Here is a 17,182-nt window from a genome sequence, read left to right as displayed (position 1 = left end):
TGAATAGCTTGCTTCCTCTCCAGATCCCTCTACTGCTTGCCTTCAGGCTGGATGAGTCTGAACGGAGAGATTCATGTGGGAATTGCTGATTAATGTGGGGATTGTTTTTTGTTTGGATCTATACCTCTCTGTTGTTTTCTCTAGTCACGTCTTGGTTTTATTCGGCTGTGCCAATTTTTGACACCAAAACTGTAGTTTCCTTGTGTGATGTGATTTGATGCTGACCCATGTCCCTCTCTGTTGCCCCCTAGTGGCTCTGTACGCCATCAGCGCGGTCTACTTTGCGGGCGTGATGGTGCGCCTGATGCTCACACTGACGCCCGTGGTGTGCATGCTGTCGGCCATCGCCTTCTCCAGCGTCTTCGAGCACTACCTGGGCGACGACTCCAAGCGCGAGAGTCCGCCCGCCGAGGACAGCAGCGACGAGGACGACAGGAAGAGCTCCGGAAACCTCTACGATAAGGTCAGCAGCCAGGCCTTCCAAGGGACTCTTGACCGATTGTTTGTTTGTTTGTTTGTTGTTCATCTGGTTTAATGGCGCCAGGCGTCATTAGCTGGCTGAATGTGATAAGACCAAGTTCCCAGGGCAGAATGGGCCAGATTGATTGTGTCCCTTTGCTGGGTAGACTTACAGCACAGTGGGCAAAGAAACACCTTGTTATTGCTGTAGCAGCTTTTAGTCCTGAGAGTCAGTATTGATGAGTCACCCTGTGCTGGACTCCAGGCCTTCAGCCATTACTCTACGCCACACACACACACACACACACACACACACACACACACACACACACACACAGAGCTTGTTTTGTTGCTTTGTCCTTTCAATGTGCTGATGGCTGCAAGCTGTTGCCAAATGCTTTACTGCTAGGTGACTTTAGCTCTTTTTCATCCCAACTTGTGTGTGTGTGTGTGTGTGTGTGTGTGTGTGTGTGTGTGTGTGTGTGTGTGTGTGTGTGTGTGTGTGTGTGTGTGTCCTGCAGGCTGGAAAGGTGCGTAAGCATGTGTCCGAGCAGGAGAAGGCCGAGGAGGGCTTGGGACCCAACATCAAGAGCATCGTGACCATGCTGATGCTAATGCTGCTCATGATGTTTGCCGTCCACTGCACCTGGGTCACCAGCAACGCCTACTCCAGCCCCAGCGTGGTGCTGGCCTCCTACAACCATGACGGGTGAGACACTCAGTCCCCTAATGTCACCCTGAAGCTTAGTGGCCATATACTCAGATTAGATTTATGCTGTTGCAAGGTGAGGCAATATGTAAATTGAGCAATGGGAACATTGGTTTGTACCGTGCTGAGAAAAAATCTCATGCAATAAGATAGGGAGCGAATGTGGTCATACTGTATGTTGACAGTAAGGGCTTATGGACCACAAATTGGGACACAGCTAGCGTTTAGCAATGTTAAACATGTAGTTCTGTGCCTGGCATGGCAAGCACTGTTTCATGGCAAGCACTGTTTTCTCACAGATCTCGGAACATTCTGGACGACTTCAGAGAAGCATACTACTGGCTCAGGCAGAACACAGACGAGCACGCCCGAGTCATGTCCTGGTGGGATTACGGTTACCAGATAGCCGGCATGGCTAATCGAACTACGTTAGTGGACAACAACACTTGGAACAACAGTCATATAGCACTGGTGAGGAAACAGCCTCTCATCCTACACTTCTGAAACCAGAGCTGTGGAGCTGCAAGTGTTCAGTTGTCTTTGTGTTTCTCACCGCCAGAGAAGTGTGGCAGTAGAGCCATCTAGTGGTGAGAAGGTGTTAGTATGACTGTTGTTCTGTTTGCAGGTCGGTAAGGCAATGTCATCTAATGAGAGCGCAGCGTACGAGATCATGAAGTCTCTGGATGTGGATTACGTCCTCATCATCTTCGGCGGTGTGATTGGCTACTCTGGCGATGACATCAACAAGTTCCTGTGGATGGTGCGCATTGCTGAGGGAGAGCACCCCAAGGACATCCGGGTGAGTGGCTGCACTCGGGACCTGCTCCCACCAGGAGAAGGGCCTGATGGGCTACTGGGTGGCAGGGGGAGGGGTACTCACGACTGGCTACGAGACTGTTGGGCTTCAATTATTTTGATTGTGTGCCTTCCTACATAATTAGTGTAAATGCTGTCAAGACTGCTGATACAGAATCAGTGATGCATGTAATAGGAGTCATTTAGAAACTTGGTAACACTGAGTTATTATTCAAATAACATCAAAAAGATTATAAATATGGTGTTGACATTGTTAGTGAGGTTCATTTTTTAATGGAATATCTCCATGGGTGAACAAGGCATATTTTCCACCACCATCACTCCTGAGTTTCAATGTCTCTTTATGTTAGTTAGTCCAAAAAGACCATGTTTAAAAGGCTAATTTATCACTTAAAAAACCCTTTTACAGTCAACTTTGTATGGCTGAAGACTCACGTTGTTTAAGGAAGAAAAATCAACACTTGAGGGATTTGTTATGGTCTAAAAATGGTGAAAAACAAAGTGCTTTCTTCAGAAACACTTCAGACTATTATTGTTCTTAGAAAGTGATGCTTTTCCATGGCATTGGCAAGACACTGAAGATGTCTTCCAAAGGTGTGCAAACCTATCCCTCATAGAACAGTGCATGCCAGCACCTTCTTTTTTGAGAAACAGATTCCTTATAGGTCCTCAGCTGGCAGCTTCATTAAATACGGCCCATAAAACATCAGTCTCTTTGTCAGCAGTGGAGAGGCTCTGGAATGCTGGCCTTCAAGGCAGGGTTTCCAAGAAAAAGCTATATCTGAGACTGGACAATGAAATGGAAAGACTCAAATTTAGAGATAGAGATGTAGTTGGTTGAAGGTGATTGAAAATATCAGATCAGTCGAAGTTGAGCTGTTAGCATCACAGAGAAGAAACTTGTGACTGTGAGGCGCAGAACAAATGAAAAGATGCTGGAGCAGTGCTTGACACCATCTCTCAAGCACACTAGAGGAAATGGGATCCTCTTTGGTGCTGCTAAAGGATGTCATTTGTACAGAGGAAAAGGATTTTTTTTAACAAGGAAGGCTAACTCCATTTTACCATAAATCCATTGCCATGTGGACCCAGTGGACGGCTTTTGACTGGAGCCAGTTTTATCCTACAAGACAGACCCAAAGCTTCGCCCTGAATGATGCAAGACATATTAAGTGAAGGAGCAGTCAAGCTGTAATGCTGTGAAGTTCATCATCGCTGCAAATGGAAGATTCTTTAAGATTTTCAAGCAGAAAATTGTTATTTCAAGCAGAAATCATTATTACTTCTAACTTTGACTGTGGCTTTTTGATCAATTATGTGCCTCATTTCATGTGTAGAAATTAGTGCTGTCAGTTTAACGCGTTATTAACGGCGTTAACGCAAACCCATTTTAACGGCGTTCATTTTTTTTTCGCGCGATTAACGCGTTGTAGATTGACGTTCTTTTTGCCCTCCCAAACTGTGTAGAAGGCCAACGTTACGTTTGCGTGAATGGTGAGCGCGATACGGCAAAATGGATGATAAAAAGCTTCTGAATAGAAAATTGTGTTGTGCAAAAGAAGCGAGCTTCACTGTTGTCTGAAAATGTCATCAGGCAGCTGGCTGAAAGCACAGAAGTAGTAGGCTTACCTTTTATTGGTTACCTAACTGTTACGGTTCATTGTTTTTGAAATAAGAGGCCTGACTTCTATGTTCACAGCAAACTTGAAAAAAAAGAAAATATTAAGCCATGGTTTAACTGCACTATAGGCTGAGTCCTTGTTTATCTGAAATGTGCACTTCATAATTTTATTTTGTACCGCCCTGTTTGGCAATGTTGTTTTTCAATTAAATAAAACATTGCATAAAGCAAGCCAATCCACCTTCCATGTTGATAAGACATAAAATAAAATAAAATGATGGAAAAAAATTATTGAAGAGACATTTAGAATGTGCGATTAATTAATTTGCGATTAATCTCAATTCATTTTGAGTTAACTATGACTACAAAAATGCGATTAATCGCGATTTAAATATTTTAATCGTTTGACAGCACTAGTACAAATCTAAGATTTCCAGTCATTTTCTGGGTGATTCCAAACTGAACAGTAGTGTAAGTAAAGGAAAAGTCCATAAACGATGATCAGTTCAGTTTTGGAGCCTGGCGGCCCTGACCTGTCTTCCCCAAGCTGACCCCGTCTGTTCTCGTGTTCTCCAGGAGAGCGACTACTTCACACCGCAGGGAGAGTTCCGCGTGGACAAGGCCGGGTCCCCCGTGCTGCTCAACTGCCTCATGTATAAGATGTCCTACTACCGCTTCGGTGAGATGCAGGTAAGCACACTACTCAGCCATCTCAGCTGCGCTCACACCGTCCGCATTCCTGGAGGGAGACCGGGTGGGAATGATGGAGATTGGTATGGATGAGCCTAACTCCTTCCTTTGGGATGAACACATGTCCCTATCCCACCAACAGGGAACGGGTTCCGCACAATTTCGCGCACCTAAGAATCCTGAACGGAACCAAGTTCAAGAGCCCGTTCCCTATTGGTCAAAAAGGCGGTAGCAGTGATCTGATCATTAGGAGAGTGCATTCACCAGCCAAATAATGCTGTAACTACTGAAGATATCTATTTTATTAAAAGGCAGGCGGCCTGTTTGATCTAGTTTAGAATTATTGATTTAGAAAACAGTATCCCACAAAACAAGGTCATACATCTGTTTGGGTTTGTCAGAATCTGTTTAACTAGTTTAGCTACAGAGACACTAAACCAACTGACCTGTGTTTTATTACCTCCAGCAAGGAGGTTATGCGATCGGGTCCGTTCATTTATTTGTCCGTCTGTCTGTTTCTCTTTCTGTCTGTGGACAACATGTCTCCGAAACTACTGGGCGCATCTGTCTGAAATTTTCACCAGAGGTGGATTTTGGTCCTGGGACATCCCCATTAAAATTATGGCTGAATCCTGATCCTGATTTGTGTACCTCCTTGCTGGAGGTCAGAATCTCCGATTGCTCTTGTTTTATTTTATTATGTTTATTGTAATCCTGATGAACCTCCTTATCCTCTGCAGCTGGATTTCCGCACGCCGCCAGGATTCGACCGCACACGGAATGCCGAGATCGGCAACAAGGACATCCGCCTGAAGCACCTGGAGGAGGCGTTCACCTCTGAACACTGGCTTGTGCGCATCTACCGCGTCAAGAAGCCTGAGAACCGACAGGGCCTGGACCACAAGCCCCGGAACCTCAGCCAGAAACAGAAGTACATCTCCAAAAAGGTCAGCCAACGTCTGTCAATTACTCCTCTCTTTCTGTCTCTTTCTTAATTTCTTTCTTGACAATCTTTTTCTATCTTTTTTTTTTTTTACTTGGCATAAATACACATCTTTCTCCTGCGCACTTTTGTCTTTCTCTCTTGCTGCCTCTGTCCTTCAAGTGACCTGACAGACGAAAGGAACCTGTTTGCCGTAGTAGAGATGGTGACTCATCAAATGTGTGAGTGTGTGTGAATGAGTGAATCTATGACAGTCCATTGTAACTCTCTCTCTTTCTCTTCCTCTGGCCTAGACATCTAAGAAGAAGAGGGGTTACATAAAGAACAAGCTCATGATGAAGAGAGGCAAGAGGCCGACCAGAAGGTCTGTTTAACTGCCACCAGAAGGGACAGGACAAAAATAAAGACGCAAATCTCAAAGGACAACTTCGAAAAAATACAAAATACAAAAAAAGAGACAATGAAAAAGCAGCAAGCTAAGTAATCCACCAATCAAGGCGAAGGAGAGGAAGAGGAAGAGGAAGAGAGGAGAGACGGCCGTTGTCTGAAGAGGTGCCGAGAGGAGGGAGTGTGCAGCACGAGGTTGCAGTGCTGGGTTATGACGACATGGAGCTCTGCGACCTGAATGCCTCTGTTTATTTGTCTTTTTGTTTTTTCCTGTGGGGGTGGGGGTTGTTAGGAGAGGGTGGGTTGGGATGGATGGATGGATGGATGGATGGAGGGAGGGAGGGAGGGAGGGAGGGAGGGAGGGAGGGAGTGAGGGAAAGAAGAGCGGGAGAGAGAGAAGAGCGAAGCCAGAGCGAGTCTGCAGCCCATGTTTTTGTTTTAATTGTGACCACCATCATCATCATCATCATCATTTTCATCGTCATCTGCACTTGGCATGTGTTCCTTCCGTGTAGTGAGTCTCTGTTCGACGGGTTGGCTTTTGTACTTGAATGTTTTGATAGTACTGGGCAAGTGGTCTTTACATCCCCTTCCCCCCACCATCACCACCACACCATTGTTCCCACTGATATGATAGAAGCATATGGCCATTTTAGAGAAAGATGCCATGTTTGATGAGAGTCCCAGCCGTGTGGCGCCTAAAGGTGGTGGCACCAAAGATAGTTTGTTGCTCAGGGCAAGAGTGATTGTGGGGAGGGTGGGGGGGAGGTTAGTTAGTTTATAACCAGTAAAGGTGGGGTCAGAGGAGGGGGGTGATGTGTGTAGGTCAGTCACTCCCAATGCTCATTCTTGAATTGTGTGCACGCCCGCCTTATTTAAAAAAAAAAAAAAAAATTAAAATTAAAAAAACAACCAACCAATTATAAAGGATTTCTAGATGACATATGGGCAATTTGGGTAATTTTTAAAATGTATTTGCTTTTTTTTGTGTCATTTTGTTTGTTCCTTCCTACTAGTGTTTGTTTTTTTTTTTGTTTTTTTTTTACTGATTGTAAAAAATTGAAAGAAAGAGTTGCAATAATATCTCGAAGTGGGGAGGGGAAAACTTAAGAAATGAAGTTCTAGATTTGTTTGGTTTAATATAAATAATAAAAGCCTCCCATTCTGATGTCCTGCTGCTAGGCTTCAATCAGTTTATTGGCTAGCGTCGGTTGCACCCTGTGTGTTTGTGTCTGCATGTGTGTGTGTGTGTAGTCAGACAGTGAGTGCAGCCCACCATCTTAATGCTCTCGTCCACACCTGGCACCCAGTCAACCGTAGTAGGACTGTGGGCCCCAGGTTGCTGTCTGCTGGACTTGGCTTCACCTGCTGTGTGTCTATGGAGAAATTTGCAGTTTGAGAGCAGTTGTTGTTGTCTTGTTCCTTTTTGTTTTTCCCCATTCAGTCTCTGAACAGTGAGATTATCCACACAATGCTACATGAGATCATTTTAGGTGACTTTTTATTTGTTTGGTTTCGTTTAGTCTTATTCACTTTTCCCACACACCCTAGTTCCAAGGGCCACCTAGCCCTGGTTTCCGTAGTGAAATTGATCTTAATTGTTTACTTGTCCACGAGTTCTTGTTGCCCCCATTGCCACCCCGCTCCTCTGCTTCTCGGTCTGCAGTGCTGCTTTCGCTTAGTGTATGTAGTGTGAGATTGCCATGACAGAGGGACATAACGGTCATTCAGTTACTGCAGAGGAAGGACGACACAGGCCCTTGAAGCCATCCACGGAACATCATATTGAAATCTCTTAAAGACAAAGACAAGGAAAAACAGAAACAATCTCAAAGGACTCAGAGACGCTCTCTAGGGTATTTATTTACACACTGCGGAAGCTAACAGAAGATAGCCTTCCAACACGAAATGCAAAAATTGTATTTTTGTTTTTCTAAGTCAAGGTTTATTCCTTCAATTGTAAAAAAAAAAAAAAAAAAAAAGAAGATGGATGCTGTTTTGAGAATGAAATGATGCCTTTGTGATTAAAGGAGTAAATGACTGTGTAGTCTTGACACATTTTTGTATTTTTTTCCAGCAACATACGTCATGAAAAGTGGGGCAAGGTTGGTGAATTTAAAACTTAAATGGCTAGTCTTGTGAAATGGTGAAAAGTGTTGATAGGTCAAACATTTTAATGTTTAATTCCTGTCAGTTGTTAGGTTTGATATCATACTTCTGATGGAGATAAAACCATGTTTTTATTCCAAAAACCTTGTTCAGTTCAAAAAAAAAAAATATGTGTAGGTGTAATTCAGTCAACAAACATGAGAGATTTTTTTTTACTAAACATTCAGTGAAATTGCCTTAATGATCATGACGATGGTATCAGACGTCACTAAAAGGTTTGATTCACTGTGGGAGCCCAGTTCAAGTCTTAGGTCATCTTGGCTCTTGGCTTTATAGTTAAACCACAGTGCACATTAAGACTTCACGTCTACACTTTCTAGCCTCTCAATGATTTTCAAGGACCACTAGATGGCAGCACGGGCACACCATTAGCATGCCATGGCCCTACACCCAGGTGCCTCGGCATTTGCTATGAAGAGATGTGTAGAACAGAATTAGCCCCATCCTTGACACATGTCTGAGGGAGAACAGAAAACACCCTATGTTCTATTCCCTGGGTAAAACACATGGAGGGGTACAAGCATATCATAAGCACTAATTAACCTGTAGATAACCTGACAGACACTCAACGTGAGTAATAGACAGTGCGTTATTACATGTCTAACACTTTTCAGCAGGACATCATTTGCAGTAAAGAATGTTACTAATGTGACTTACAGGGGCAAACAATCTTCCTGATTGCCATGGCATCTTTGATTAAACATATACCCAACTTAACCTCCTCGCACTGAATGTCAAACATGACGGCCTAACTGATCTGAAAAAGTGAATGTGATTTGCATAGGTTCTACAATGGCGGAGTGCGTTTGGTCAAAGCTCTGTGAATACATTGTGATACTGTGCTTCTCATTCAGGTTATACACACACACACACAAACACACACACAAACACATTCAGTTAATCAATCCAACTGGAACACCAGTCACAGGAGGAATGCGTGTCCACAACTTCTAAAACTTCTCTTGCCTTCAGCTGTAATGCACAGACTGTCTTCACATTAGTGCAAAAGTGCTTGACTGTCTCAGTAAGGCTGGACATTAACCTGTAGTGCCTGTAACGTTTCACAAAAAGGGTTGCAGAGCCAAGATCATGTCCATGGTGGATATTCATTACGATTCCATAATCAAGCAATAAACCACTGCTGACTGGATAATTTAGTTGGCATTCTGTTTTAACTCGATTTTTTTGTGTCATTTTAGTGGGAAACACACATTTCTAATGAACCTGAAAGCATTGGCTCTCCTTCCAATCCCTCTGCTGAGTTAATTGGAGACTAATGGCAGACAGCAAGCAGGTCAGCCTTTCCCAATCCTGACCCACTAACAGCCTCCTCTGCGGAGTCCAGTGACATCTATTTAGCCTGAGACACATCCAGATCCAGACAGTGCCGTGGGCTGAGAGGCTGAGTGTATCCCTGTGAAAGCATTTCATTTCACGCAGGCCTCTGGACTTTCAAGTGTAGTCTCTTATGACGGGAGAGAAACAGTCCTTGAACTTCATAAAGCAATCTTCTCTATTTAGTATGAACTTGGATTTAGAGATGGGGTTGGGCCGTGTTGCGAGAGCTTACTGAGATGAGATTCAACTCTTCGGAGCTTTAGTGGCTGCGCAGGGATACATTGTTAGGCGTCTGTAAACGCACACGATTACCGCTCAATCTTCTATGAAGTAAAATCCTTGAAATCCTTCGTACAGACACATGGAACAATGAAGTAACCAAACCATGTGTTTCTGAAACTACATCTTTTGTATACTGGAACAGAGGACTATCAGTGTTTCAAAAAAGGGACACTGGAATCTAGTCTTCTTTACCTCCTAGTTCTCACCCCTGGTCCCCTGTTTCGACTCCCCATCACATGCCAGTACAGTAATGACATGCACCCAGCAGCCACTTATAGGAATAGGAGAGGGCACAATGAGTTTTGGTGTTTGTTGGCCGAACCCCGGTGCTCTGTGTGACCATTTTACGACGGTGTATGCTGTGCTGGCAACCACAGTTGGGCTGTGGTAAGTGTTCACCGTTGCCTTCACCGGCTTCTCTCCATCCTCTCGCCCACAGAGGACCCCTGCGGTGGCTTATTACTCCTTCATCAGTGGAGAACAATTCTATTCATGGGGGCAAAAAAAGGTCCTTCTGCAATAGGGTTTATGCTTTTGTTTTTTCTCTCCTCCGTGGCCATCAGATTTAATTGTTCTAGCTTATCAGAGCCTGTGTGTGTAAGTGTGGGTGTAAGTGTGTGTGTGTGTGTGCACTTGCCCTCGAGCACCTATGGAGCTTGGCGCCTATGTGATGACAAACATCTGGATGTGCTAATTAGCTGTAGAGCTGGGGATTTGGAACTAATGAGCAGACTTTGTGCGTGGGTGAAACAGGAGCACATATACTTCACTCCTCAGCCTGAACTTTCCCCACGTCTATGTCCACGTCCTCCTGACGACCACAACAGGGCTACGATCACAGCAGAGAATGTGTGGAGCTTCTGTCTGTTCTGAAGATCATCACCAGAAGAGCCAAGAAACAGCCACTCTAGACAGTTTTGCCCATCCAGTCGAGATCGACAACAGAAAAAGCATGTTTTTGAGGATCAGATCCTTTGTATAAATACCATGAGGTCTCCTTATTTCAAGTTATCCTTATTAGAAGTCCTTATTTCACACTTTCAGTTTCAAGTGTGACCAGAGAGTGTGTGGCTATAATAGCACTATACCCCATGGTGTCACTAAAGATGGCCACCCTCTTACAAACACCTGGTGTGGAAAAAAAATATATATAATACTGCAATTACAAAAAAATTATAAATATACTCCTGACATTTGCTGCCAACATGTTTTTGTCCTTTTTTCATTAGTTTTGTTAATGTGGTCCTGGAGGGTTTACAGCAGGGTAATGTGTGGATGGATATCTGAGCTCCCTGCTGGAATCTTTTGGTTTAGGCTACGTGTTAGGCACTGGTCATCTAGAGCTACACATGTAAGTTAATGGGAGAGTTGGACGCCTTCTCGCTGTGCTTCCCTTTGACGTGTGCTCATCTTGCCCCCTTCCTCCGGTCAGCCCTCCCTCTGTAGAGCCACACCCCTCTCTGGACTGGGCTATGTGATTGACAGCTGGAGTTTGGCGTCTGCTTGGGGTCCCCGTCAGTGAGCTTTCCACAGTGGATTGTGATACACCCAGCCGTCTCCCTACACACATAAAAACACAACAAACAAACAGAGAGAGAGAGAGAAAGGAAGAGAGTTAGTGCTATGGACATCCTTTGATATAAACCGATTACAATGCAAAAACCTTGTCTGGTTAGGAACAAACACAAGAGTACTGCTTGACAATGACCCATAAGAGTAACCATGGCTGATGTAAGAGGCATTAGGCTGTTGAAGGGGACAGGGACAGGGTGAAAGGGATGTGCTGAGAGTGTCTGAGTCCCATCTGCTAGCTGCCACAATATCCCATATCCCTCTCCCTCCCCTCCCCTCCCCTCCCCTTCCCTCTCCCTCCACTCAATCTACTCCTTCCATTCCATACAGCATCTCAGGGTTGTCTAGTAGCATTACAACTCTACTGTGTGGTGTTGTTGTGCATTACGTGCACAGTATTTTCATGACCTGTCTTTGGAGTGTTTTGGCACGGCCCGGTGTTCTGGATCCGGCTCCCTGCCCGCTCACCTCTTTGATGAAGTATTTGGGTTTCCAGGCCGTGTTGGTGGCAGCCCTCTGTCGCTCCTCGCCCCGCTGCCGCTCCTCCAGCTGGTGCTTCTGCTCCGTCGCCGCCTCCATGCTCCCCGTCCTCAGCGCCCTCGTCACGTGCTGCCACAGCCGCCTGTCAATCAAAGCACCACTGGATAAGGACACGGAGAGAGTCCACCTTTGTTTATGCGAACAGAGACCCTGCAAAGCCTAAATACTGTGTTTGTGTAAACCAGTGCGTAAAACCAACAGTGGTTCGTGTTCATAGTTCAGCATGTTAATACAAAACATTACACAGTCCATATCGCTCCAACAGTGGGATCTCGCATATAGACCATGGGCCCATATCCAAAATAGCTCACTATGCTCACATATTCACTACCAAAGTCAACCTTCTCTGCATATCTACACACCTCATTCACAAATAACACGCTGTTCAGAATGTAGAGTACCTGTTTAAGTATGGCTGTTCACACCTGAAACTGTACATTTCAGATATACATACACGCCTGCACAGATGGACGTGTATGCATCCACAATACTGTAATTGTGGCTTTATTATCAGTGAGACGCTTGCTATGCTGCTGCATGATAACAACCCCCCACCCCCCCCCCTCCATCCCTTCAGCTGGCAAGAAGAGCTGCACATAACCTGATTAACACGATACAGTGTCACCCATGGACAGCATCCAGCAGAAGAGATCAATGCAAAGGGCCTGGACAGTGGAGGACTCTGTGACAGGTTGTGGTTGCAAAGGGGGCTTGTTTGGCATCCTCACTTCCACTAGAAAGAGGTGCTGCTCACGTGGCTGGGCAGATGAACTGTGAACAGGCTAGTTCTTCCCCTCCCCTGCCCTCCCCTGCCCTCGTTCAGCCTGCCATGAGGGTACCAAAGCAGCCCTCCCCCTCTACGCTCTGGTTCTCCCTTTTTTTTTGGAGCAATCCTATTCCATTATGCACTATGCAAAAACCTCCCGGACTGATAGCATTATCCTGCTGCGCTGACGCTAGTGTGATTAGGCATTATGTTGGCGGACCCTGGTCCAACACGGCTCCTGGCCCGCTCTCTCTGAACAACCACCTCCTGTTTTCACCTCCTGTTTTCACCTCCTGTTTTCACCTCCTCTCAATGAGCACCGCAGCGGATGATGAGGGAGCAGTGGAGTACATTTAGGATGAAGTGTGCGTGTGCTGTGAGTGAAGGTGAACTTGTTTTGTGTAAGAGCTTAGGCAGGATGGTGTGTGTGTCTGTGTGTGTGTGTGTGTGTGTGTGTGTGTGTGTGTGTGTGTTTGTGTGTGGGTGTGTGTGGTGTCAGTCTGTGTGCCTCGAGGGGCGGTGTTACAAAAAAAAAAAAAAAATGTTCTGAAAACTCAGATGGAGCTCACCGATCACGCCAACCCTGCAGAGCCCTCCAGTCATGCTATCTGGCGCTGTCGGTGGAATTAAGAGCACCCCCATCTCCCCACCCACGAGGCCAGTAGTAGTGTGTGTGTGTGTGTGTGTGTGTGGGGGTGGGTGTCTAGAGAGGCCTGTGCAGTCAGTAAAGTTTAATTAGCCGAGTCCAGGAGAAGTCTGAGGTCGCTAATAACCGTTGCATACTTCTGAGCCTTGGCTAACTCAGACTGATTGCGTGGCATGAAGCGCTTGAATGAGGTCAGCGCTAAAGCTGGTCGCTGTTGGAAGGGAGTTGTTGTTTTTCCCCGAAGTGATTACAGCTGGATTTTCAGAGGGGAAGAAAATATACTATAATATGCAGGATCTTGTAAGAAGGCAGTTGTATAATGCTGTTACACAGAAAAAACACACCATCTTTCACCAGGGAGGGAAAGACTTAAGTGAGAAGTAGCTCTTTACATGTGCAGTGTAACAACACCTCCTTGAAGCTCTAGACCTACTCTCATCACAACTGTCACACTATATAAAGTGAAGGAGTCAACAGCACAAATGATGAATCATAGCTACACTCTTAATTAGACGATGGACTGAGCTTGTCATGATACAATGAGATTGCCCTTACCTCACAGTGCAACTATCTTTGTCGAAGCAACATCAAAAAAGCATAAAGGCATAAAAAGGTCCCCATTACTCTAACAACCAGCACTTTAGTACTATTCACACTCAACCCCAACAGAATCCAAATCACAAAAGCACATCAGTTTTCTTTGCTGGCAGTGTTCCTGCTCAATAGACCAAGACCAAATAGCTGGAGAGCATGAAGACAGGAGCAACAGCTGAAACATCCCCCGGTCTCACTCCTCACCTTGACTCATATGGACCCTGATCCCCCGGTCTCACTCCTCACCTTGACTCATATGGACCCTGATCCCCCGGTCTCACTCCTCACCTTGACTCATATGGACCCTGATCCCCCTGTCTCACTCCTCACCTTGACTCATATGGACCCTGATCCCCCGGTCTCACTCCTCACCTTGACTCATATTGACCCTGATCCCCCGGTCTCACTCCTCACCTTGACTCATATGGACCCTGCTTCTCCATGGGCCGGATCTTCTTGTTGATGACTAGCAGCTTGCCGGTGTCAATCACTTTGGTCTCTCCGCTGCTATAGGTGAACTCCAGCGTTCCGTTCCACTCCCCCTGTGCCTTACAGACAATGGTGCCCGTGGAGTTGTGCTTGACCTCCGCCGTCACCCTGTGAGAAAGCACCAGAGGATGAGGATAAGGTCTCTGGTCAGAGGCAGTGAGCTTAACTCCTACCGTCATGCTCACCACCGTGAAAACATGCCCTTGAAAATGGCATCCATCTTCCACGGAAATATCTTGTATCGTAAAAACAAAGTCATATACAGACCAGGAGGGTATTCCACGTATGGGTTTAGTGACAAACCTGGATAAGTTAACTCAGACTAAGTGGTAAACCTCCTAATAGAAGAGCCCTCTGGCGTTGTTTTGCTAAGAGAATGAACCAATGGGGGTTCTTTTATTAGGAGGTTTACCACTTACTCTGAGTTAACTTATCCAGGTTTGTCATTAAACCACGTACGAACAATACCCCCCAGATATAACAACAACAACAAATAGTGAATAATACACCCATACGGGACATCCATATACACATAAAAAAATCTCTTGAAACACACACACACCTGTGTACTTTCCCTCCATAGAAGGGCTTTGTGTGGAAGGAGACCGTGGCGGAGTATCCGCTCTTGGCACAGGCGATGGACACCTTGCCTCCGAGCTCCACCCAGGGCACGGTGAGGATGGAGCGGGCGTAGGCGGAGGGCAGCCCGAACACATACACCTCATCATGCTCCAGCAGGTGCAGCGTTCCTGAGAGACAGAAAGAGAGAGAGAGAGAGAGAGATATATACATAGAGAGATATATAGAAATAAATATATATATATAGAGAGAGCGAGAGAGAGAGAGAGAGAGAGAGAGAGGAGGAGGAGGGTCAGAGCCCATCATCAAGAGACAGATCCCATAATCAGGTAACTTGAGTGGAATCTCTCAGGGTTGTGGGTGTGTGAGATTAGCTCCAGACAGATGGTGCTTGTACATGCCTCCTGTCTCCACAGGCCTAGCCCTGTCTCACCCACCCCCCAACTCCATCCCATTCCACCCCACCACCCCCACACCCAGCCTACAGTCCCAGTGACATAACAGACAGCTGTGTTGTGGCAAAATCTGCTGCAGGCGTACGTCCAGGTCTCACAGATACACATCTGTTTCACCAAAACAGACATGGTGTTAGGAGGGGGGGGGGGGGGGGTGGTTGGAGGTAGGTGGGGGCATGGCCAAGCTCCATCCCCCCTGGCGCCGGCTCACAGTAGGGGGTCCAAGCATTGGCAGTGTGCGGCATGCAGAGATGGAGCTTCAAAGCCGCCCTGGAAAGCTGCTGGGTCAGCATGCTCTGAGCCCTCACTACAGGGCGGCTGCAGGATGGACTACGAGCACTGAACTCACAGAGCCCTGTGTTATCTGATGCTCTGACGAGGAAACTGTGTGGTGCTGAGCCAAAATGGCCAGAGCAGGGACACATCAGTTATCATCCTGTTGAAGGACACCCTGCTTTCCAGTGCTGGTCCTTGGGCGGATGTTTCTAATGCTAGCCGTAGCGCTACAGCCCCAGGCTAATCTGTGGATAACCATTCTGGGCTGACTGTGTGTGTCCAGCACTCGAGGGGAGATCACAGGTGCAAGAGCGACAGCTGGGCCTTCACGCCCCCTCATCTTCAAACATGCTGCGATGAAAGGCACCGCTCAGGTGTGGGATGTCAGGTCCCCCCACACACTCTTCCACTGCTACATTCATCACAAACCCAAATCAAGTCAACCACTGAACAAATACCTATAGTACCAGTGCCAGATCAAAGCCATAGAATGGCATGTCCAAATAGCACGGAATACACAAATGGAATGTCCGAGAGCAAGTCTAAAGGAGCACTAAATGGCGTAGAAGGTAGTTACTGATTGCAAATTAGTTGTTGCAAATTATTTTGGACTTCTGGACAATTAAACAACTCAGAAATGAAAACATCCTGGTTTCAAGTGTATTATTATATGAAATTGTATCCGTCAACATGGACCAAAATGTGTAAAAGGCATCACACTGAAGGACTAAAGAGGCATCGAACACATCAAGAACTCAAGAAGAAAAAACATTTAACCTTTAGGACAAATAGATTAATCGCACTGGTGTGGAATTAATAATCTCATCTACTCGTGTTTCGTCCTTTTATGTTTGGAAGTGACGAAATACAAAGGCGCTAGCACAGCAGTGTGGTGACAAAATAAATAGACAAATAAACAATGCATCACTTTCTCTGAGAGCCTGTAGTGGTTCCATGATCCCATCACTGAAGGCTGCAGACGCAAATCCCCTTTAAATCCCCTGTAAACTTCCCCCTCTCATTAGCACCGCGTGCTCACTCTGGGGGAATCAACGCGTTCCATCTAGTTAGTAATTAATGCTGTCCTAATTACCGCTCGGTCCTAATTGGCTAATGTTTGGCGCTCAACGGCTGCTGTTCCTATTCCCGCCGTGATCTGCGGTTCACTGAACACCTGTGATGCTCCACGCGGTTTTGTTCGCTACACAGAGCCAGGGGTGACAGCGCTGTCCCACCATGCGAGAGAAAGCGCAGCCATTTAGCGTCCTGGTGCTACGAGGCTTGCAGCGCTGGAGGCATTTGTGTTCGCCTCAGCAAGAGTGACTGACTGACAGATGGAAGTACAATGTTTCACCGGTAAATACCCCAATTCCTGGGGGTGACACCATCTGATCCAGGAACAGCTTTAGCCCTAGAACACACATGTCTAAAAGCATCAGGAACTGCAGCAAGGCTACTCTGTCCCAAAAAAACCCTCACTGCATAAAAAGGGCCAAATCCTCCGAAGAGCAAGCTTAAGGATAAATATTTATGCTTATGCATAATATTTAATGATCAGATGAATTATGAAGACCAGAATAACTCATTTAAATAGAATAGCTGGAGAAAAAAACATTGTTTCATCGTCAACAACTCTGTTCAGGTGGTTCTTTTCATCTTTCAATCCCCTACCTTCTCCCACCATGGACACCCCGATGGACATCCCCATGAACTTGCTCTTGGTCCACACGTGCGCGTTCACACACATCCTCTTCTCCTTGCACTCGCAGTAGAACCCCGACACTGGCGGGTGGTGTGACACCTGCTCCGCCAAAAAGCGCAGCCGTAGCCGGTCACCCGCTGCGTCCCCGG

The 17,182-nt window shown here is 46.1% G+C and overlaps 2 protein-coding genes across 2 annotated transcripts in view; one reads left to right on the top strand and one right to left on the bottom strand.

Annotated features, from left to right (window-relative positions):
• Nucleotides 1–5,898, top strand: part of stt3b (STT3 oligosaccharyltransferase complex catalytic subunit B) — a 39,543-nt gene extending 33,645 nt beyond the window's left edge. The window contains exons 10-16 of the mRNA XM_080858632.1: nt 252–463; nt 981–1,168; nt 1,468–1,639; nt 1,794–1,967; nt 4,182–4,295; nt 5,036–5,242; nt 5,532–5,898. Coding sequence (XP_080714758.1) covers nt 252–463; nt 981–1,168; nt 1,468–1,639; nt 1,794–1,967; nt 4,182–4,295; nt 5,036–5,242; nt 5,532–5,612 — 1,148 coding nt within the window. The 3' untranslated portion in view covers nt 5,613–5,898. The remainder of the gene's footprint in view (nt 1–251; nt 464–980; nt 1,169–1,467; nt 1,640–1,793; nt 1,968–4,181; nt 4,296–5,035; nt 5,243–5,531) is intronic.
• Nucleotides 5,899–10,542: 4,644 nt separating this feature from the next.
• Nucleotides 10,543–17,182, bottom strand: part of osbpl10b (oxysterol binding protein-like 10b) — a gene marked incomplete at its 5' end in the record, with an annotated part of 45,679 nt that continues 39,039 nt past the window's right edge. Inside the window, 5 exons of the mRNA XM_080857350.1 lie at nt 10,543–10,974; nt 11,455–11,608; nt 13,947–14,129; nt 14,584–14,770; nt 17,003–17,182. The exon at nt 17,003–17,182 is cut by the window's right edge and continues 343 nt beyond it. Of these exons, the coding sequence (XP_080713476.1) occupies nt 10,930–10,974; nt 11,455–11,608; nt 13,947–14,129; nt 14,584–14,770; nt 17,003–17,182 (749 nt within the window). The 3' untranslated portion in view covers nt 10,543–10,929. The remainder of the gene's footprint in view (nt 10,975–11,454; nt 11,609–13,946; nt 14,130–14,583; nt 14,771–17,002) is intronic.

Source organism: Sprattus sprattus (genome assembly GCF_963457725.1).
Source record: "Sprattus sprattus genome assembly, chromosome: 19".
Lineage (NCBI taxonomy): Eukaryota > Metazoa > Chordata > Actinopteri > Clupeiformes > Clupeidae > Sprattus > Sprattus sprattus.
This window is presented reverse-complemented; position numbering and strand designations above follow the sequence as displayed.